The 24314-nt window shown below is 43.9% G+C and overlaps 1 protein-coding gene across 1 annotated transcript in view; it reads right to left on the reverse strand.

Annotated features, from left to right (window-relative positions):
- Positions 1 to 24314, reverse strand: part of TRIP13 (thyroid hormone receptor interactor 13) — a 178499-nt gene that overhangs the window by 51453 nt on the left and 102732 nt on the right. The window contains exons 8-9 of the mRNA XM_033929795.1: positions 13935 to 13998; positions 7955 to 8041 (exon numbers count right to left, since the gene is read on the reverse strand). Coding sequence (XP_033785686.1) covers positions 7955 to 8041; positions 13935 to 13998 — 151 coding nt within the window. The remainder of the gene's footprint in view (positions 1 to 7954; positions 8042 to 13934; positions 13999 to 24314) is intronic.

A 24314-nucleotide genomic window follows, 5' to 3' on the forward strand; every position in this document is an offset into this window, starting at 1 on the left:
CTCTGCCCTCTATGAGGAAGAAGGATAAAGAGATTCCTTAAAGGAATTAGGCCTAGATTCTCAAAACATTTAACATGTTCGCTAAATGGTTCCAGCCAATTTAGCAAGCATGTATTTTAGTGGTAGATTATCAAAACTGCTTACCGAGGACTTTTGTGAGCTTTCTAGGAGTCTCCGACACTGCCATGCAAATGGGCTCTTGAATATTGAAATAAGCACTCCGGTTGTTTCTTGAATATCATCAAGCCATTTTCCAAGAGCAGCGTTGGCTTTTGGCGGCAAAAATCAGCGACTGGTCTGGGGGTGCTGGTACAGTGCCAGCACTGTTAAGTGTTTCTCTACTCTTTCCCACCGCATACCACACACCCCCTCCCCAGCAGCGGGGAGATGCCCAATCTCTCCCAACACGCAACCCCGGCCGCGGGAGAGATGCCCACTCTCTCCCGCCACATACAACAACCCCCTTCCCACATACAACAACTCCCTCCTGCCGTAAACACCCCTCCCCAGCAACAGGAGAAAGTGGGCATCTTTCCCGCAGTTGTTTTTTTTTGCATTTATTCTACCCATATGCCCATCGCTATCACCAGTAAATTTAGTGAATCTTCGCTACTCTCTGCCAACCTCATTTGCATGAACGTTTTTGGGAGAATGGACTTGCTTTTTTAAAATCGTTACTATCATGGCTGCAACAGCAACCCGTTGGTTTTTTTACATGGTTTTTTGAGAATCTGGGCCTTAATGTCTTTCCAGAAACTGAACTCAGAAATTTCACCCTCTAACACAAGTCCACTATGTGGTGCTTTTTCATACCAATAAAGGTTGTATCACTTGACACTAGAGTACCCTTGCTATGTTGCCTGTTTCTCTCAAAAGCCAAGGTTGTAAAAGAGAATGGAAGGTATCTTCCAGGAAGGAATCATCAGCCCAGGGGAAAAAGAAGTACTAACCCTTATTTGCTCATTCAGAGATCAATCCAAGAATGTCCACGCCCCCAGTTGGAACATATGCAGAAGAATGGATATCAGTCCTAGTTCTAGGATATTCAGCCCCCTAGCTCCTGGTCAACCAGAAAAATGAAATCACTTTAACTGCTACTCCCGTCTCCCAAAGGGGTTAAATACATATCCGTATTTGACTTGCTCTTCACATATCTTGACACCAAGACCTGGAACAACCTTCCAACTGATATCAGGATGGAAACATTCTACAACAGATTAAAAAAAATTTAAAACCGTCTTCTTTGAAAGCATACACACCATAGTCAACTAATTCAAAATATCTGTTACTACTAAATCCCAGCCTCTACTCAGTACAATCAAAGAACCTCCATTCTCACATCTCTATTACCATAATCAAGTTACTATAATGTAGTACAGGCAGTCCCTAAGTTACAGACGCCCGGCTTAAGTACGACTCATACTTAAGAACGCGGTTGCAGCTTGATTTGATTTCACTGAGCAGTATTTCCAGTGGCATAGACTCCTACATTTCTCCTGTAGCAGATTCAGGAATGATGCATGGCCATATTAAGAATAGTGTGTGGTTGTGCTTGCAGTACCTTAGAGGGGAAAACTGATAGGGACAGTTGGCCCTTTTGTCAGCTGGGAACAGAGATAAGAATTAAGAAACCTAAAATCTACAAATTCTGTGTTACATACAAATCAGACTTAAGATCAGCTTTAAAAAAATAACATGTTCTTAACCCGGAGACTGCCTGTATATTGTTACAGGGAAAATCCTGAGAGCAGGGAGAAAATCCTGCAGAAGCCAGTGACAGAAAGAAAACCTAGCAGATATGCCCAGATCCCTGCACAGCCTAAACCTAGTGTTCCAATCTGGCTAGGACACAAGGAGAACAGATTGTCTAAGACAGTGTTCTTCAACCTTTTTACACCTATGGACCGGTGGGGAAAAAAAAATTATTTTGTGGACCGCAAACTACTAGGACTGAAATTTAAAAACCACGTTTCCGCCCCGTCTCCGCAAGCTCGGTCCTCGCAAACCATCTGATCCCATCCGCATAAACCTCAGTTATGATTTTATACTGAATTTATTTTATTAAAGTATAAAAAGAAACAATATTCTGCACAATTGTCATTTTATAAATACAAATAATACAGAGCAAGGATCAACAAAACCCCTGTCTCCCCTCCCCTTCACATATATCCCCTCTACTATCAAGAAAACTGAATAAGCCAAATTATTACAGAATGCTACACAGAAATATCATGCTAACAGAATACCGCAGTCACACATAGCAGGAATAGGATTAGGGGAGCGCAACTAGGGCAACTGCCCCCCTGGTCAGAGAGAGCCCTAAGCCACTGCCTGGACTTTGCAGTCCCCAGTTATGTCTAACACCAGCTCTAGCAGGATATATATATTTCAAATCTGATATATTCTAATCACAAAATAGAAATAAAATTATTTGTTTCTACCTTTTGTTGTCTCTGGTTTCTGCTTTCATCTTCTTTCACTCTCTTCTTTCCAGCGTCTGCCCTCTCTGTCTCTTCCATCCAGCATCTGCCCCTTCCATCTACTGTCTGACCTCTCCCCCTTCCATATAGTATTTGTCTTCTTTCTATGCACCCCTCCCCTTTCCATCCAGCCTATGCCCCTCTCTCCTTTTTACACGATTCATTCCAGCTTCACTGCTCTCTTCATTTTTATCTCTCCTACACCAGATCTAGCATCTTTGTCCCTCTCAATTTCTCTGCTGACCCCCCTTCCCATCTCATTCCTGTCTCTCCCCTTCCCCTCCTCTAATCTCCCTGCAAGCCGTTTCCTTCCTTTTTTCTTCTCCCTTCCCTCCTCCCCCTGTCCAGCAGTAACTCTCTTCCCTTTCCTTTCCCTCCTCCCCTCCCAGCAGCATCTTTCCTTCTCCCTCTCCAGGTCCAGTAGCAGCTGTCCCTTTTTCCACTTGCCCAGCAGCTTCCCAGACTCCTTTCCCTCCTCCCCTCCCAGCAGCATCTCTCCTTCTCCCTCTCCAGGTGCAGTAGCAGCTGTCCCTTTTTCCCTTTGCCCAGCAGCTTCCCAGACTCCTTTCCTTCCTCCCCTCCCAGCAGCATCTCTCCTTCTCCCTCTCCAGGTCCAGTAGCAGCTGTCCCTTTGTCCCCTTGCCCAGCAGCTTCCCAGACTCCTTTCCTTCCTCCCCTCCCAGCCGCATTTCTCCTTCTCCCTCTTCAGGTCCAGTAGCAGCTATCCCTTTTTTTTTTTCACCATGCCCAGCAGCTTCCCAGACTCCTTTCACCTCCTCCCCTCCCAGCAGCATCTCTCCTTCTCCCTCTCCAGGTCCAGTAGCAGCTGTCCCTTTTTTTTTTTTTTTCACCATGCCCAGCAGCTTTCTCCCCTCCCAGCAACTCTCCTTACTTGCCAGCGCTGCGATTCAGTAAGGCAGCCTCGGTCCTTTGTTGGGTCGCACCGCCTCTGAGGAGAGCAGAAGTTGCATCATCAGAGGCGGCCTAACTCAGCAAAAGCTCCAAGGCTTCCTTCCTGAATCGCTGCGCTTGTAAGGAGAGCCTGCTGGGAGGGGCGAAAGCACAGTCTGAGGCTCCCCATTATCTCTCCGGCCCTGCGCAACTACAGCTCCTCGATCTTGCCGGTCCTGTGCGGACCGGCAAGAAATTGAAGATGTTGATCTCGCCTGTGCGGACCGGCAGGAATTTTCTGCGGACCAGCGGTTGAAGAACTGTGGTCTAAAAGTACTGCAAAGTCAGATATTAAGCAATCATCTACCTGTTTATCCTTTCTTAGAACTAAAGTTAAACCCCTTACAGCAGGGCTGAGATCTCAAAACAGGTAAGGAAAAGTTATATCCCAAAGCTGAGGCAGTTAACCTCAATGTTAGGCAAGTATTTGGTTCAGATCAGTTTAGATCCTGGAGTGACATACAGCCAACCAGGGGGCGAGACGCACCTGGGGTTGTCCTGCATTATCACACTGCAGGGAAAGAAAAGGGAGGTTCCTTTGGCAGCAGGGCAGAGCAGTCTCAGAAGCAGTCAGTAGCCAAACCCAGAGGAAGCAGGAAGGCAAATACAGTTCCAGAGAAGCATCAGAACCTTACTAAACCTGAAACCCAAGTAGAAACATAGAAACATAGAAAGATGACGGCAGAAAAGGGCTATAGCCCATCAAGTCTGCCCACTCCACTGACCCACCCCAATAGTCTAGATGCTAGTGACTCGACTTACGTAGGGATCCCACGTAAGTGTCCCATTTTCTCTTAAAGTCGAGCACGCCGGTGGCCTCGACCACCTGCACCGGAAGCTCATTCCAGTGGTCCACCACCCTTTCCGTGAAAAAATACTTCCTGGTGTCGCTACTAAATTTCCCTCCTCTAAGTTTAAGCGGATGCCCTCTTGTGGTCGAGGGTCCCTTGGGGAAGAGAATGTCATCTTCCACCTCGACACGTCCCGTGATGAACTTAAATGTCTCAATCATGTCCCCCCTCTCCCTGCGCTCCTCTAGAGTGTAGAGCCGCAGTCTGCTCAGTCTCTCTTCGTACGAGAGACCCTTGAACCCCAAGAGCATCCTAGTGGCCATCCGCTGAACCGATTCGACTCTAAGTACGTCTTTACGATAATGTGGCCTCCAGAATTGCACACAATATTCCAGATGAGGTCTCACCATGGTTCTGTACAGCGGCATTATGACTTCTGGTTTCCGACTGACAAAACTTCTTTTGATACATCCCATCATTTGCCTTGCCTTGGATGTGGCCTTCTCCACCTGATTGGCAGCCTTCATGTCTGCACTGATGATTACTCCCAAATCTCGTTCTACTGAGGTCCTAGCTAATGTTACTCCGTTTAAGGTGTAAGTTCTGCACGGATTTCTGCTACCGAGGTGCATGACCTTACATTTCATAGCATTGAAGCCTAGCTGCCATGTCGAGGACCAGTTTTCCAACATACGAAGGTCCTTTGTCATACTATCCTGTAAAAAGCTTCCACTTACTATGTTGCACAGTTTTGCGTCATCGGCGAATAATGTTGCTTTACCCTGTAGTCCTCGTGTCAAGTCCCTTATAAATATGTTAAAAAGGAGAGGACCAAGGACCGAGCCCTGCGGCACTCCGCTGGTCACCTCCGATGCTTCAGATAGGGTACCGTTAACCACCACCCTCTGAAGTCTACCACTCAGCCAATCATTGACCCATGCAGTTATCGAGGGAGAAATGCAATGGGAGGTGTTGTCTGGGGGTTCTGAATGTGAGGAAGTCATGGAAATAGAAGGCTTGAATGTGAATGCTAATGAAGATTTAGCTGATGTTGAAGGAGTTGAAATAGGCACTGTTTGATTGGCTAAGGCACTGCTCTAGCAAAGTGAAACCAAAAATATATGAGGGTTTGGTTTATAAAAGACAGAAGCTGAAAGGCTTGAAGAGGAATTGTTTAGTCTTTTTCCCCCTCATGCTAAGCTAAGCCTTTCCCAAATTGTTGGATGCCAGTAGCACTGAGAGGTGTGAGGCAATTACTGTATATACTCAAATATAAATAAGAGATAAATGGGGGTCTCGGCTTATATTTGGGTCATCGCCCACCTGTACCCCCCCCCCTCCTGGACTTGTTGCAGGCATCTGCTGGGACTGCCATATGGCCTGGTGGGGTTGAGTGAGACAGGAAAGATCCCTCCCGTCTCCTGTCCCTGCTGACTCTGCCAATTTTTTTTACCTTCCTGCTGCCTACCCCCGTGTATCTTTTTGAATCTCTGGTGCTCCAGCAGTGTACCTGGCAGGAGTGAGATTTCCGCACTCCTGCCCTATGTGAGACTCTCCCTGAATGGCCACCTCGAGTTCTTGTGGCCCAGTGATGAACTGGGCATGAGAGAACTTTCCTCACTCTTGCCCAGCAGGGCCGGATTAATCAATAGGCCAAGTAGGCACATGCCTAGGGCCAAAAATGGTCAGGGGGGCCCACTGAAGGAGACCATTCAAAAAAAAAAATTTTCAGATGGCGACAGCCCGGCCCCCCCGCAGCGATCGGCAACACCCGGGCCCCCCCTCGATCGGTGAAACAGGGCCCCCCCTCAATCGGTGGAACAGAGCCCCCCTGCCCCCTCGATCGGCAAAACAGGGCCCCCCACTCGATCGGCATAACAGGGCCGGCAATTGCTTTCTCCTGCTGCTGCCAAAGCCTGTAAACAACTTTAATATACGCCGCGGGGCTCTAACAGTGCGTGTGACGCTACCGGCTTCCCTCCTCCTCCTCCATCAACCAAATGGGAAGTTACGTCATGAGGGGGGAGGAAGGAAGCTGTCAGCAGCACGCGCACTGTTAGAGCCCCGCAGCGTGTGTTTACAGGTTTCGGCAGCAGCGGGAGAAAGCAGTCACCGGCAAACAACATTCATAAAAGGTACACAGTTCAATGAATAATCTGCATCATATTCTTTCTGCTCGTTACGTTTACATCACCCCAAATGCTTTCCAAAACAGTAAGGTTTTCAAACTTTTCTTAATTCCTTCATTTCCTGTAGTGTTTGTAGAGAGAACGATAATGTGCTCCAGAGCTTTGGGCTGAGGATGAAGATTGATGAGCAATAATACTCCAATCTCACGATTTAAAAAGATGGCACATCTAATTGTCCTCTAGTCATCGATCTCAAAACTCTGGATAGCTGCTACAATTTTAGACTAGATGCAATGATCAGATATAGAGTTATTCAATGCCTTAAATACCAACAGTAAAACCTTAAACTCAATTCTCTGCTAAATTGGCAACCAATGTAGTCAATTCAGAATTCATGTCACATGGTTGTATCGTGATCCTGCACAAATAAGTTATGCTGTTGCATTGTGACCTACCTTTAGGGCTTGTATCAAATTCTGCAAAATACCCAAATTTAAACCATTGCAGTAATCAAAACAGGGGCTCACAATGCTCTGACTAACCTGTAAGATATTCACTCAATCTATATAACATATGGAGTCTAAAAAAAAGAAATACAAGTGGAAATAAAGAAGTAAATAAGAAAACAGGTAAATAAATGTGAGCCAGGCAGGGGGTGGGGTGTGAGCGGGGCAGGGCTAGGGTGCCCAGTATACTTGTGTGCCTAGGGACCCTCAACGAATTAATCCTGTCCTGTTGCCCAGCAGTGAGCCACTCGCTGAATGGCTGCCCCAAGTTCTCGCATGATAGAATGCTGACAGGAGGAGGAGGAGGCAAAACTGCAGCCGGCACCGTGAACACCCCAAAGGATGCCATTGATGCCTAACAGCTTGCGCTTAAGCTCCTACCAAGTCAGGGAAGCAAGCAAATACTGAGGGCCCAAACCTTGAGCTCTACAAATCTTCAGCAGACTGGTTGCACAGGTCCCAGAAGGATTCACTACTAGTTGTAGACTAAAGTGTGCTTCTCTCAAAGCAGGCAAAGTAGTTCTTCGAGATGCATAAAGCCACAAACAACCACAAAATAATAAAGAAATAAAGGGAGCAGATCAGAACGACACCTTCATGCTTGTCTGCAGACGAATTGAAGGGGGCAACAGGGTCTGGTGAGGAGGAAGAAAAGTTGTGATTGACATTTTCTGCATAATGATCATGAGCAGGCATGAACAACCCTATGGTTCAGTATACCATCCCTATTGCACTGGAAAAAAGATTAGCACATGAGACCTTATTGCCACCTATTTGGTAGGTGGTAAGGGCTCATGAGCCAATCATGCATTAATCAGTGCAAAACAGTATAGCTTCGCTGATTACTGCAGAAATGCCCACTCTGCTCCCACCAGACATGATCTTTCAGAGGTAAAATTAAAAGAGTTTTTAGCGCGAAGTGTGCATGTACTAATAGAGAGCACATTGAAGGATGCTTGAGCATACCCTGCATCAAGCCTTTTCAAACTATGTTAAGCATATGCTAGGGCTTACGGCAGCTTTCTAAAAGGACCCCCATGAAAGAGATGTACATGCCAATTAATAAACAAAAACAAAACCTTTACAAGTTATTATACCTCATCTATCAGTACAAACACCAAAGCATCTTTGTCATCAATCATCTCTTGGATCTTCTGAAACATCTTGGTTACAAGTTTTCCACTCTAGGAACAAAAAGAAAGATTAGGTTCTTACCAAATAATCTTCTTTCTTGTAGATGTCTAGTGGACCTGAAACAATAAGGTTCTGTATCTCAATTTACAAGTTGCTTGCTGTCAATCATGTTTTCAACTCTGCCTCCTCCCCAGGGAGCATCTCCTGCACCCTCAGTTCATACAAAAGCAATCAAGTAGCAATGTAATAAAAGACATAACTGGAAGGAGGGAAACAGGGAAAAAATCCCCGACACTTCAATTCTGTTCTGCTCTGAATCAAACAGTGATCAACATTGTAACATTTAAACTTGTGCAATCAGCACTATATATAGAACTCGCAGCTACTCGCATGTCACATGTTTTAAAACCACTGTGAGAAAGGTGGAGGAGGACTGATCCAAAATGGCTGTATGCTAGACTGGCTCACTTACCTCTCCTGTGGAGTTGGCTAATTTCTTGCTTTTCCTCTAACACCGTGTTTGTTTTTCGCGGTGTTTTCTTCTTTATACAATGCCGCACACTAAAAGGAAGAGTCTTCTGAGCTCAGAACCTCCATGCCGGTGCAACAACAAACCCTCAAGAGGTTCCTGAGCCAGCTTTCAACCCCACCCCACGGAGAAGAGGGCCCTGCTGTAGGTTTGGATGATGGAGTGTCCAGCCTCTTGAGGCATAAGATATCGCTGTCCCCTCCACACTCTAGCACACCGCCATGTCCGATGTCAGTACAGGTTGCCCTGGCAGGGGCTCTAGGAGCGGAAGTCACTGCTCTGGAGCTGAGCCCGGAGGGAGGAGCACCCGTAGACAAGACAATTGAGCAAACAGCTTTGGGACTTGCAGCGAGTGTATCGCTCCCTTCGGTGGTAACTCTGGAGACCATTTGGCAGGTTCTACAGAGGCTTGACGGCAAGTTAACTGAATCGACACAAGAGGTACTTAGCCTTTCAAGGAAAGTAGATAATTTGTCAAAAACTATAGAACTGACCAAACAAGACTCTGCTGAACAGTTAACATCTGTTAAAGTTGAATTAAAAGATTTAAAAGATATAACAACAACCCTGGTTGGAGACAAAATTTATGTTCATTCTAAACTGGAACAATTTGAGAACTTTAATAGGAGACTAAATTTACGGGTATTAAATTTCCCAAAATCACCAGCTTTAAATGCCTATGACTATTTCAAAAAATACTTATTGGAGATTTTTAAAATTCCTCAACAAGCGATTCCTCCTTTTAACAAAATATATTATATTCCTACTAACCCGACTAAGGCTGATGAAGAAGGAAATTTGTTGGTACAAAAAGATTTAACTGCAATTTTGGAGGGAACCCTTTCCGATGTAAAGGAAAGGGGGACCCTTCTAGTCTCCTTTGTATTTGAACAGGATCTAAATCATATAATGAAACTCTATTTTCAGAATTCCCATCAAGATTTTTCTGGACAAAGAATCTGGATTTATCCGGATGTATCCAAGATAACACAGGATCGTAGAAAAGAATTTCTTTCTATGCGTAAGGAAACAAAAGAAATGGGGGCATCTTATTTGTTAGCATACCCCTGCAAATGTTTGGTTCATTACCTTGGGATTAAGTACACTTTTTTTTTACCATCACAATTGAGAGCCTTTTTGGACCTTAAAAAGATTTCTGGAGATTAGATGTGATCAGCTGGACTTAAGAATTGTGGGGTTGTTAAGCATAGTCAGCTTTCTGTTAAATTAATTCCTTTATTTTCTCCATGAATTTAATGGATCTTCCTGCTTATTTGTGGTCTAAGAAAGACAATGAGTAGTATACCACTAATGATGTTTTCTTTTCTTTTATATTTTGTATTCTGTATTTCTGAAACAAGTGTTATCACTTGTGATATATTATAAATCAATAAAAAGATTAATGATAAAACCACTGTGAATTTTAAGGGGCATTGGGGCGAAAGGAGTTGCAGTGAAATCAAACAGCACAATTTTAATTTTAAAGCCCAACTGGGCACTCAAGCTTAAGGGGGCTGTGGAGCCATACCAAAATCAAAGTAAACTTAAAAGGGTCAGCAGAAAATTTAACAGGGGAAAGAAGGGGGAAACAAGGTCCCATGTACTCACAGAAGAAAGGCCACAAAAAGGGGAGGCACACATAAAAAAAGCTTTGCCGAGGAGAGCCAAAAAATGTGATTGCTCTGCTTTGTGAAAAAAAGACAGGCAACTGTTGCCTCATGATTGTTGGGTGGGAATGCACCCACGCATGTGTGGTATAGGGCTGCCAAAATTTTCTGAAACTTAGAGAATGCTAGTTAGCATCAATGTCAGGCACCATCAGATGGTGTCACTCATATGTGGTAAGTGAAATCCTGTTTCTCCATGAAGAAAATACTATAAACATTTACATAAGTAGAATAAATTCATATCATAAAAGTTCACAGTAAAGGGAGAAAGAAAAATTATTAATTAAATACTTAGATTTACCATATTTTTCACTCCATAAGATGCACCTGACCATAAGATGCACCCTAGATTTAGAGGAGGAAAACAAGAAAAAAACCATTCTAAACCAAATTGTGCACCCAGCCTCCCTCACTCCCTACCAGGCTCTGCACCCAACCCCACACTCAAGCTCTGCACTCTGTCCCCACTTCCCTGCCAGGCTCTGCACCCTGTCCCACTTCCTTGCCAGGCTCTGCACTCTGTCCCCTCTTCCCTGCTAGGCTCTGTACTCTGTCCCCCCTTCCCTGCCAGGCTCTGCACTCTGTCCCCCTTTCCCTGCCAGGCTCTGCACTCTGTCCCCCTCTTCCCTGCCAGGCTCTGCACCCTGTCCCACCGCCCTGAAATATAATCTGCCCCCCCCCCCCACTCACCTCTGGTGGTCTAGTGGTAGGCTGGGACAGAAGGGATCCATCCCAGCTGACTTCTTCCTCCCCCCCACTGGTACCATTTTAAAAAAAAACCAACACACACCCCCCGCGTGTATCTGCCCTTCCTTCCTTTAAAAACACCCCCGCCCCAAAGTAAATTTTTTTTTTTTTAAATGCAAGATATCAGAGAAGTTTATTTCCAAAAGCTAACATTTAAATTAATAAATGGAAAATAAAATACTTTTTTCTACCTTTGTTGATTGAACACTTTTTTTGGTAATATACTTTGACTTCATGTGTCTCTCTTCTGTTTTTATCTGTTTCTTATGTTTTTAAAGTGTCTCCTGTCCCTCTGACATTTCTTCTATTCCCAGGTCCATCATCCTTGTTCCTTCTGCACCCCTATTTGCCCTACCCAGCATTTTCCTTCTCTGTCTCTGTCCCTATCCTACCTCAATGTCCCATCTACCCCTTTTCCAGCATTGTCCCTGTGTCCTAATCTCCTCCATTTTCCAGCATTGCCTCTATGTTCCACTGTTCCTACCCTCTCCACCATTGACAGTCTGCATCCCTGACCCTGCGATCCCTTCTCGCCCAGCATCTCTTTTCTATGTTCTTATCTCTCCCCATGTTCAAGTTCTCCCCTAACTCTTCCCTTCTTCTAAAGATCCCTTCTCACCTCACCCCAAGGCCAGATATCTTTCCAGCCTGCCCCTCCCCCCTCCTGATGCAAGCATCTTTTCCACTCTTTCCTTCCTCCAATACAGTCCCTTTCTTTCCTCTCCACCTGCTCTTCCTCATCCCCTCCTTACTACTCCGGCAGCAGCGATTGTATGCAATCTTCCCTGCAGTACCTTTTTAAATGCCCCTTATGCCTGGTGGTCCAGCAGTGTATGGGCCGGCAGGAACGTGCTTTCTACACTGCTGCCTGGGCCCGTCCTGCTTTCTGAATGGCTGCAGTCAGGTCTTACGAGTCCTGCAAGAATTCAGAAAGCGGGGCGGGCCCAGGCAGCAGCGCAGAAAGCATGTTCCTGCCGGCCCATACACTGCTGGACCACCAGGCTTAAGGGGCATTTAAAAAGGTACTATGGGGTGGGGGGTGTTTTAAAAGGAAGGGTCGGCAGGCAAGCCGTGTTTTTAAAGGGTGGGGGGGTGTTTTAAAAAGTTATCAGAGAGGGGGGGTCGTCTTCGCTCCATAAGATACACTCACTTTTCTACCCCCTTTTTGGAGGTGGAAAAAGTGCATCTTATGGAGCAAAAAAATACAGTAATTTCTAACATTCAACCAAGAAATTCATGAAACAATCAGAAATAATGAAGTCAAGTGGGGCATATACAATAGAGAGACCAACAAGAATAAAATCTGTCAGATGACACCAAACTCTGCAGCAGGGTTAGAACCACGGAAGAATGTGAAGATCTATAAAGGGACCTAAACAAACTGGAAGAGTGGGCAAGTAAATGGCAAATTTGCTTTAATATAGAGAAATGCAAGGTCATGCATATAGGGAAAAAGAACCCGATGTTCAGCTACAAAATGGGGGGATCAGTGCTAGGGGATAATAACCTTGAAAAAGACTTGGGTGTGCTGGTGGATACAACAATGAAATCAACGGCACAATGTGCAGCAGCCTCTAAGAAAGCAAACAGAATGTTGGGTACTATTTAAAAGGGCATTTCAACCAGGACGAAGGAAGTCATCTTGTCGCTGTATAGTGCGATGGTGCGCCTGCACCTGGAGTACTGTGTCCAGTATTGGTCACCGTACCTCAAGAAGGACATGGCGATACTTGAAAGAGTCCAGAGGAGAGCGACGAAAATGATAAAGGGTATGGAAAACTTTTCATATGCAGACAGGTTAGAAAAGCTGGGGCTCTTCTCCCTGGAAAAGCGGAGACTCAGAGGAGACATGATAGAGACTTTCAAGACCATGAAAGGCATAGAGAAGGTAGAAAGGGACAGATTCTTCAGATTATTGGGAACTACAAGCACAAGGGGGCACTCAGAGAAACTGAAAGGGGACAAGTTTAGAACAAATGCTAGGAAGTTCTTTTTTACTTAGAGGGTGATAGACACCTGGAATGCACTTCCGGAGGTTGTGATAGGACAGAATACACTACAGGGGTTCAAAGAAGGACTGGATACATTCCTGAAGGATAGGGGGATTGAGGGATACAGATAGAGGTAGAGATAGGTTATAGAAAGAGTATAGATAGAAAGATAAGAGGGATTAAAGGGCTTGGAAAAGGATCACCTTACAGGTCATGGGCCTGATGAGCCGCCACGGGTGCGGACTGCTGGGCGCGATGGACCTCTGGTCTGACCCAGCAGAGGCAACTTCTTATGTTCTTATGTAGGTCAATAGTGATCTGCTGATTTTATGACATATGGGTTTATAGATGCTCAGAACCTGCTTCAAGATATTTAAGTAATAAGGCTGTTCCACGCATTACAGCAGTTTAACCTACATTCTAAAGTAGCAAAATAAGCAACAGTAGTTAGAGATTCTTTCAGCTCTAGTGTATTTCTGAGCAGTTAAATCAGTAATATGCATCACCTTGACAACAGATTCTTCAGAATTCTGAGTTCCATCTTATAATTCAACCTAAAATTCTACCAAGCTATTTCTTATTAGAACTTAAAATCACAAAAATATATATGACACAACTTGTTATCTGTTCTTTGGACTACATTGTCTTCTCTGATGAATACATATTGAAAACCCCCACAAAACTTCTGTTATCATTTGAATTAAAGTCCTTTTCGCTAATTCAATTTTCAGAATATCTAACCATTTCCAATTGTTTCTTTTAATTAAAGGTCTAATTTATTTTTAGGACTGTTCACTTTAGTGTTTTAAAACTACTACTGGCAAAAATATCTGTAATTCATCAAGTTGCTAGGACTTGAACACATGTCGATAGCACTTAACAACTAGCAAAAAAAAGCCCTTCAGACTGTCTCAACTTAATTTAGTTATGAAAACATACAATATTCTTATCAATGCTTAACGTCTAATCATGGAGTTTCCGAACTGCATAACTGATATTTAATACGTACCTCAGAAAACCACTTTGAAAAAAGACTATGACTATTGATTTCAATTAACTGTCCACATCTGTACCTAAAAAAAGAAAACGATTATGAAAAGCATATAGTAGATAAGGGAAGATTAATAATAATAATTTTATTTTTATATACCGCCAAAGTCATAGTAGTTCGAGGCGGTTTACAACAAGAAGAGCTGGACAGTCAGCGAATGTAAAATAACAATGGAGATTTTGGATACAGTGAGAAGAAAAAAAAAAAAATAACAGTGAGGATTTTGTGGGGAAACAAGATGTGAAAAGGGGTACAGTAGAGGGTTTAAGGGTTCTTGGTTACAAATCGGTTGAACAGGTTTGTTAGGTTCTTATTAGAGAATGACACAGTGCATATTAGGAAACAAATTAAAAGACAATTTTCTAATTTGGAACAAGAAATTAAGCTCTTAGAATCAAAATTGGTTGACAACACTCTACGTTACAAGCTCTTCTAAAAGCTAAATGCAAATATAATGAGATTTCTTCTAAATTGATAAGGAAATATTTATTTTCTCAACAAGCTTTGTATTATAGAAATTCAAATAAGGCGGGAAGATTATTGGCAAATTATCTCAAAGCAAAGAAAAGAAAGACAAAAATTATTACAATTAAAGATGAGAAAGGTGATACTTTTTCTCAAATTGGACCTATTTTACAACAATTCTTAAATTTTTATAAAGCTTTATATTCTTCTGAGCCTTATTTAAAGAAAAGGATGGTTTAGATTTTTTAAATTTAATTAAGGGACCAAAAATTCCCAATCATATAAAGGAAAGTTTAGAGAAGCCAATATCATTAACAGAATTACAAACAGCTTTGAAGTCCCTTAGAGTTGGATCCGCTCCAGGTGGGGATGGTTTCAAGTTTCTTAGGATTTTATATACCGCCTATCAAGGTTATCTAAGCGGTTTTTACAATCAGGTACTCAAGCATTTTCCTTATCTGTCCCGGTGGGCTCACAATCTATCTAACGTACCTGGGGCTATGGAGGACTGAGTGACTTGCCCAGGGTCGCAAGGAGCAGCATGAGATTTGAACCCACAACCTCAGGGTGCTGAGGCTGTAGATCCAATCACTGCGCCACACACTCCTCCACGGTAGATTTCTATAAATCATTTCAAAATACCCTTTTGTCATATTTGTTAAATTTATATCAAGTTCAACTAACTAAAGGTTGCATTACAGGTACTATGGCAGAATTGTTAACTATAGTTTTGCCTAAGCCAAATAAAGATTCCACATTGGTTTCAAATTACAGGCCTATTTCTTTAATCAATGTAGATGGAAAACTTTTAGCTAAGACTTTGGCTTTACGCTTGGCTAAGGCTCTCCCTTTTAAGAACATAAGAACTGCCGCTACTAGGTCAGACCAGCGGTCCATCATGCCCAACAGTCCGCTCACGCGGCAGCCCTCTGGTCAAAGACCAGTGCCCTGACTAAGACTATCCCTATCAGCGTACGTCCTTGTTCAGCAGGAACTTGTCTAACTTTGTCTTGAATCCCTGGAGGGTGTTTTCCCCTATGACAGACTCCGGAAGAGCGTTCCAGTTTTCCACCACTCTCTGGGTGAAGAACAACTTCCTTACGTTTGTACGGAATCTATCCCTTTCAACTTTAGAGAGTGCCCTCTCGTTCTCCCTACCTTGGAGAGGGTGAACAACCTATCTTTATCTACTAAGTCTATCTTGAATGTTTCAATCATGTCCCCTCTCAATCTCCTCTGTTCGAGGGAGAAGAGGCCCAGTTTCTCTAATCTTTTGCTGTACGGCAACTCCTCCAGCCCCTTAACCATCTTAGTCGCTCTTCTCTGGACCCTTTCGAGTAGTACCATGTCCTTTTTCATGTACGGCGACCAGTGCTGGACGCAATACTCCAGGTGAGGGCGCATCATTGCCCGGCACCATTGCCCAGCATGATAACCCTCTCCGATCTGCTCGTGATCCCCTTTTTTATCATTCCTAACATTCTGTTCGTCCTTTTCGCCATCGCCGCACATTGCGTGGATGGCTTCATCAACTTGTTGATCAGAACTCCTAAGTCCCTTTCCTGGGAGGTCCCTCCAAGTATCGCCCCAGACATCCTGTATTCGGGCATGAGATTTCTGTTAACGACATGCATCACTTTACACTTGTCCACATTGAACTTCATCTGCCATGTCGAAGCCCATTCCTCGAGCCTGATTATGGCACATTGCAGATCTTCGCAATCCGCCTGCATCTTCACTACTCTGATTAACTTCGTATCGTCTGCAAATTTAATCACCTCGCTCGTCGTACCTATGTCCAGATCATTTATAAAGATGTTGAAGAGCACGGATCCAAGCACTGAGCCCTGCGGCACCCCACTGGTGACGCTTTTCCAGTCCTAGCAATATCCATTTACCCCCACTCTGTTTCCTATGCTCCAGCCAATTTTTTTTATATATAATATTTCTTTATTGAGCAAACCAGGACACACATAACATAACAGAGTAAAGGGACATCCAGCAATCCAGAAAAAAACGCCCTACCGGGCATACAGAGAAAAGGTCATAAACACAACCAAGATCAGATGTCTAAGGAACAAGAGGTGCTCAATACAATTTTACATGTAAAACCCTCTGAAAACCTCCCCCAGGACATATCGTAGCACCCCAATACTATAACATATAGTAGAATACACCGTAAATCCAAACCACCTCCCCAACACCCCCCACCCACCCCTACTCCCGACCTGTGAAATATATATACGAAATACACAAAATAGACAAAAAATAGACATCAGAGAAAGGGCGGGACCGCGGCAGAAGAAGCAGCGCAGGGCTCAGAGAAGGGGCGGGACCGCCGGCAGAGGAAGCAGCAGGGCTCACTAGCATCGGGAACCAACGGTAGGCTGCTTCTCCGTGCGGGGGGTGGGGGGGGCTGGGGGATGAATTGGACATCGGGAGGGGTGCGAGCGGTCCTTCAGAGTGGGACATCAGGCTTTCAGGGCTGGGGGATGAATCGGACGTCGGGGGGGGGGGGAACTATGTAAAAAAAAAATTATACAACGCGCTCACGCATATAACGTGCATGGTTATGCTCGGTTTGTAAAATCGTGTATAACGCGCGCGTTATATGCGTGAAAATACGGTAAGTCTCTCTAAACTTCTCTGTACCAAGTTCTACTTTTCTTTGGAGTTCCTTTCTATATCAATTCCTGTAAACCGTGCCGAGCTCCACTTCTGTGGAGATGATGCGGTATACAAACTTAAGTTTTAGTTTAGTTTAGTTTAGAAGTTGAGGAGGTGGATCCACTGCCTCACTTATCAGGGTGTGCAGTCGAGAGAGACAGGCACGTGCCAAAAAAGACATCACCGAAGCAGCTTTAATACCTAAAGTAGCTGCATCAAAAAGTTTCCTAAGGACCACATCCACCCGGCGGATCCTGCATGTCCTTTAACCCACTTGGGAGAGAGGTGCATTTAGTCACCTGCGCCACCAAAGAATCCACCCTGGACTGACCCAAAAGCTGCTGACACTCCTGTGCCACAAAGCGGGACATAGCTCTAGCAATTTTCAGAGAACCCTCCGGAAAGTTAAACTGCTCCAAGACCAGAATACTCATATCAGGGTGCCAGTGAAAGGTAGCTGACTGCAAACGCACACCATATAGCCAGGAGGATGAAGTGGACAGAGCCAGCTGAGTGACTAAATTAAATTCCTGCAATGACTCAGAAATAAGGTCAGGCAAAGCCGCAAGCTTAAATATGCACAGGAAAGTAGAATTATCCACAGGATGTAAGACCCCAAAGGGATCTGCAGATCCAGCATGCAGCTCTTAATCTCCCGCTCCAGGACCCGCTGTACCTGCTAACAATGGATCAGTAAGGGAAATATCAGCATCCGGGTCCCTAGGATCAGGTAGTGCAAAACCCCAGAAGGCTGAGGCAAGGACATGCCCAAAGGCACCACACCACTAAGATATGCCGCGGAGGTGGATTGAGACTGTTCAGGGGGAGAACACTTGCTCTGAAACTCTGTCCACAAAAATTTCATAAATTTAGAAAGTGTCCAACACCTAGGGTGGAATATCATCCTTAGACAACTTGCATTTGTTTTTCTTAGGCTGCGGAGGGTCCGCAGCCTGTTTGGTGGAAGTACCAGCTGTGCCGAGCTCTGAAAGCAACGAAGGCCACCCCGCCAGGCTAGCTGAGCATTTTGTCACCTGCTTCAGGAGGGGAGAAGCTAAGTTGGACGCTATAGCCCTGCCCCCCTTCCACAACTGCATTATGCGGCATGTGGCACAAGGACACTGTAAAAGCACTAAATTTGCACAATCCTCGCAAGAATACACATGAGGAGAGCCTAAGGACTCCATCCTGGCACGTTTCCAAATAAATATGCAGTTTTAAAGAAGCAGAAACTTTAGAAAAAAAGATCGCTATAAATCCAAGATGTCCGCCGCCAAACTATTTGCTTGCCCTGGATCGGTAGCATGGAATGTTGCTACTCTTTGGGTTTTGGCCACATACTAGTGACCTGGATTGGCCACCATGAGAACGGGCTACTGTGTTTGATAGACCATTGGTCTGACCCAATAAGGCTATTCTTATGTTCTTAAACACTCCTTTAGGCATGCGTACACAAGGAAAGAACTGAAGGTTGAGCTAAAGAGCCCAGTGAAGTACAACAGAGGTAGAGTGAAAAATCCAGAGTGGCTGTGGGGAAATAATCCTACTGTCTAGAACAGTGTTTTTCAACCTTTTTACATTACATTACGGATTTCTATTCCGCCTATACCTTGCAGTTCAAGGCGGATTACAAAAAATTTGACTGGACATTTTCCAGTGAAGATACATTTTTTTTTTTTTTTAATAACAGAGGAGAGATAGCTGGATAGATTCCGAGGGGAACTTCCGAGTTAGAGGTAAATTGAAAACGCAGAACTAGTGATTTAAATAAATAGATTACAGTTAGAGTAGGTAAGATTACTATACATTTCAGGGATCTGTTTACTTGGTAGGTGTTTTGGGGGGTTTTTTTTAGGGGGGAATTATCTGGAGGTATGGTGATGAGGGTTAAGATTTTTGGATGAATTTTTTGAAGAGCAGGGTTTTGATTTCTTTTCGGAAGGTTTTGTAGTCGTCCGTTGTCGTCAGCAGGTTGGAGATGGTATGGTTGAGTTTTGCTGTTTGTGTTGCTAGAAGGTTGTCAAACATTTTCTTGCGCTGTGTGCCTTTGAGTGGGGGGAAGGCAAAAGGGTTCGGAGTTCTTCTGTGTCTTGAGGTGAAGATCTGGTTTAGGCGGCTGTTTAGGTAGGAGGGGGAGGAGCCGTTTAACGCCTTGAATAATAGGCAGTAGAATTTGAATTCTCCTGAAAATGCGACATTGTTAAAAAGAAAAACCGCTTCCTGGTTACTAAAAAATGCGAAGAAAAGCTAATGCTTGCATTCCCCAGCCAAATCTCTCTTCGTATTGCAAAACAGACCAATGCTAGCTTCTGCAGAAAACGACAAGTCTGAGCACCACCGTCCTAATCTTTCAACTTTTGTAGTGTGAATTTCGCAAAAAGCCCGATCTTACACTTTCCAACGTCCTGCTTTTCTTTTTAATCTAAAAACAATTTAACCTGTACATAAACCAATACTGTATACCAAGAAGAATATCAAGTCTTTACTTCTCTTAAAACATCAGGAACCAGCAACTACCTGGAGCTGGTTTTCTTTGTGCAGAAAAGACAGTTATTCTAACACGTTGTTGTCCAGCCTCCAAGCTTCGTTTTTGAGGTGGCCGGCAGTAATCATCACGTTCAAACCAAAAAATCAATCGCCACCCGTGGACCGGCAGAAATAAAATAATTATTTTGTGGACCGGCAAACTACTGGGACTAAAATTTAAAAACCTTATTTCCGTCCCATCTCCATGAGCTTGGTCACCTCAGTAACTTTAGAAAAATAGACAAATATAGTGCAAAATATAGACAGCAGATATAAATTCTCAAAACTGACACGTTTTGATCACTAAATTGAAAATAAAATCATTTTTCCTACCTTTGCTGTCTGGTGATTTCATGAGTCTCTGGTTGCGTTTCCTTCTACATAATAACATAGTAACATAGCAGATGACGGCAGATAAAGACCCGAATGGTCCATCCAGTCTGCCCAACCTGATTCAATTTAAATTTTTTTTTTTTTTTTTTTCTTCTTAGCTATTTCTGGGCAAGAATGCAAAGCTTTACCCGGTACTATGCTTGGGTTCCAACTGCCGAAATCTCTGTTAAGACTTACTCCAGCCCATCTACACCCTCCCAGCAATTGAAGCCCTCCCCTGCCCATCCTCCACCAAACGGCCATACACAGACACAGACCGTGCAAGTCTGCCCAGTAACAGGCCTTGTTCAATATTTAATATTATTTTCTGATTCTAAATCTTCTGTGTTCATCCCACGCTACTTTGAACTCAGTCACAGTTTTACTCTCCACCACCTCTCTCGGAAGTGCATTCCAGGCATCCACCAACCTCTCCGTAAAGTAGAATTTCCTAACATTGCCCCTGAATCTACCACCCCTCAACCTCAAATTATGTCCTCTGGTTTTACCATTTTCCATTCTCTGGAAAAGATTTTGTTCTACGTTAATACCCTTTAAGTATTTGAACGTCTGAATCATATCTCCCCTGTCTCTCCTTTCCTCTAGGGTATACATATTCAGGGCTTCCAGTCTCTCCTCATACGTCTTCTGGCGCAAGCCTCCTATCATTTTCGTCGCCCTCCTCTGGACCGCCTCAAGTCTTCTTACGTCTTTCGCCAGATACGGTCTCCAAAACTGAACACAATACTCCAAGTGAGGCCTCACCAATGACCTGTACAGGGGCATCAACACCTTCTTCCTTCTACTGACTACGCCTCTCTTTATACAGCCCAGCATCCTTCTGGCAGCAGCCACTGCCTTATCACACTGTTTTTTCACCTTTAGATCTTCGGACACTGTCACCCCAAGGTCCCTCTCCCCGTCCGTGCATATCAGCTTCTCTCCTCCCAGCATATACGGTTCCTTCCTATTATTAATCCCCAAATGCATTACTCTGCATTTCTTTGCATTGAATTTTAGTTGCCAGGCATTAGACCATTCCTCTAACTTTTGCAGATCCTTTTTCATATTTTCCACTCCCTCTTCGGTGTCTACTCTGTTACAAATCTTGGTATCATCTGCAAAAAGGCACACTTTTCCTTCTAACCCTTCAGCAATGTCACTTACATACATATTGAACAGGATTGGCCCCAGCACCGAACCCTAAGTGACTCCACTAGTCACCTTTCCTTCCTTCGAGCGACTTCCATTAACCACCACCCTCTGGCGTCTGTCCGACAGCCAGTTTCTGACCCAGTTCACCACTTTGGGTCCTAACTTCAGCCCTTCAAGTTTGTTCAACAGCCTCCTATGAGGAACTGTATCAAAGGCTTTGCTGAAATCCAAGTAAATTACATCTAGCATATGTCCTCGATCCAGCTCTCTGGTCACCCAATCAAAAAATTCAATCAGGTTTGTTTGGCACGATTTACCTTTTGTAAAGCCATGTTGCCTCGGATCCTGTAACCCATTAGATTCAAGGAAATACACTATCCTTTCTTTCAGCAACACTTCCATTATTTTTCCAACAACTGAAGTGAGGCTCACCGGCCTGTAGTTTCCTGCTTCATCCCTGTGACCACTTTTATGAATAGGGACCACATCCGCTCTTCTCCAATCCCCAGGAATCACTCCCGTCTCCAGAGATTTGTTGAACAAGTCTTTAATAGGACTCGCCAGAACCTCTCTGAGCTCCCTTAGTATCCTGGGATGGATCCCGTCTGGTCCCATCGCTTTGTCCACCTTCAGTTTTTCAAGTTGCTCATAAACACCCTCCTCCGTGAAATGCGCAGAATCTACTCCATTTTCTCGTGTAACTTTGCCAGACAATCTCGGTCCTTCTCCAGGATTTTCTTCTGTGAACACAGAACAGAAGTATTTGTTTAGCACATTTGCTTTCTCCTCATCACTCTCCACATATTTGTTCCCAGCATCTTTTAGCCTAGCAATTCCATTTTTTATCTTCCTCCTTTCACTAATATATCTGAAAAAATTTTTATCTCCCTTTTTTACATTTTTATCCATTTGTTCTTCCACCTGTGCCTTCGCCAAACGTATCTCTCTCTTGGCTTCTTTCAGTTTCACCCTGTAGTCCTTTCTGCTCTCCTCTTCTTGGGTTTTTTTATATTTCATGAACGCCAACTCTTTCGCCTTTATTTTCTCAGCCACTAGGTTGGAGAACCATATCGGCTTCCTTTTTCTCTTGTTTTTATTGATTTTCTTCACATAAAGGTCCGTAGCCATTTTTATCGCTCCTTTCAGCTTAGACCACTGTCTTTCCACTTCTCTTATGTCCTCCCATCCTAACAGCTCTTTCTTCAGGTACTTTCCCATTGCATTAAAGTCTGTACGTTTGAAATCTAGGACTTTAAGTATCGTGCGGCTGCTCTCCACTTTAGCCGTTATATCAAACCAAACCGTTTGATGATCGCTACTACCCAGGTGAGCACCCACTCGAACATTAGAGATACTCTCTCCATTTGTGAGGACCAGATCCAATATCGCTTTTTCCCTTGTGGGTTCCGTCACCATTTGTCTGAGCAGAGCCTCTTGAAAGGCATCCACAATCTCCCTACTTCTTTCCGATTCCGCAGACGGAACATTCCAGTCCGCATCAGGCAGGTTGAAATCTCCCAACAGCAGAACCTCCTCTTTCCTTCCAAACTTTTGGATATCCACAATCAGATCCTTATCAATTTGCTGCGATTGAGTCGGAGGTCTGTAGACTACACCCACGTAGATAGAAGTTCCATCTTCTCTTTTCAGAGCAATCCATATCGCTTCTTCCTCTCCCCAGGTCCTTTGCATTTCGGTCGCTTGGATATTGATCTTTACATAGAGAGCTACTCCTCCACCTTTATGACCATCTCTGTCCTTCCTAAAAAGATTATATCCCGGTATGTTTGCATCCCATCCATGTGATTCACTGAACCATGTCTCTGTGATAGCAACAATATCTAGATCTGCCTCTAATATCAGGGCTTGCAGATCATGAACTTTGTTGCTTAGACTGCGAGCATTTGTGGTCATCGCTTTCCAGCTATTTTTCAGCGATAATCTCCTTTTTCGTATGGATTTTTATGTCGTTTCACTTTCCGTTGCAATACTAAGAAATGAGTTGCTGATATTGCTTATGTTGCAGCCTTTACTACTATCACATTTTTTCTTTTGCTGGGGGTGGTCTCTATAATTGTCCTTCGTACATACACCACCCCCACCTTCTAGTTTAAATGCCTAGAAAAATATTGTCTAAATTTCTCTGCAAGGTTTCTTTTTCCTGCTGTAGTAATATGTAGCCCATCAGTGCAATATAGCTTCTTGTCCTTCCATGTATTTCCCCATCCTCCTATGTACCTGAAGCCTTCTTGATGACACCAGGCTCTGAGCCATCTATTAAAGTCCTCTGTGTTTTTCACTCTTTGCTCTCCTTTTCCATATGCAGGCAGTATTTCAGAAAAAGCTAAAGTCTTTACAAAAGGTTTCACGCCCTCATCAAGCTCCCGAAAAGCTTTCTGTGCTGCAAGTGTGGAGTTGTTGGCCAGGTCATTTGTTCCCAGATGGATAACAACATCAGTGTTAAAATTTCTTCCTTAATTATAGTCAGTATTTGCCTGGAACTCCTGGTAGCTGAGGATCCTGGAAGACATTTCACTATTTTGGTCTCCTCGCCCTGTGTTCCAAGGTTAATGCCTCTGATGATGGAATCCCCCAACAGTAATAGTTTTCTGTTTTTGGCTTTTTTATTTGTACTTAGGGTGCGCTTGTTCTCTTGAGTTACCTTCATTGGTTCCAGTCCCACCTCCCTTCTGTTTTCCTGAGTATCGCAGTGCACTAGTGGAGCGAAGGAATTCTGTAGAGGTAATATTAGTGAAGGTGGATGTTTCTGTGTTACATGTCGCAATCTTCCTGAGCCTACTGTGACCCATTTATTCCTGGGCTGTTTTATTCTTTGAGGTAGAGGTGGTAAGTTGGTATGATTTTGTGGAGTGATGGAAGCTGCTTTAATTGTATTCAATTCCTGTTTAAGTTTGCAGAGCTCCTCCTTAATACTGGCAAGTTGAAGACAGATGGGGCAAGCCTTAAGCCTCCAAATAGTATGTCTTGGAATTAAAGCACCACAGTGATTGCATAGAATAAAGGTCATCTTGATTGGTTGTGAAGTGACTTGATTTGAGTAGTCCTGATTATATGGGTCTCTATATATGAATAGTGGTGCCTGGGGTTGGTGGGACTATAAGTAAGACTACTAGTAAGGCAGAAATATAGGCT

Source organism: Geotrypetes seraphini, chromosome 2 (assembly GCF_902459505.1).
Source record: "Geotrypetes seraphini chromosome 2, aGeoSer1.1, whole genome shotgun sequence".
In the NCBI taxonomy this organism is placed as follows: domain Eukaryota; kingdom Metazoa; phylum Chordata; class Amphibia; order Gymnophiona; family Dermophiidae; genus Geotrypetes; species Geotrypetes seraphini.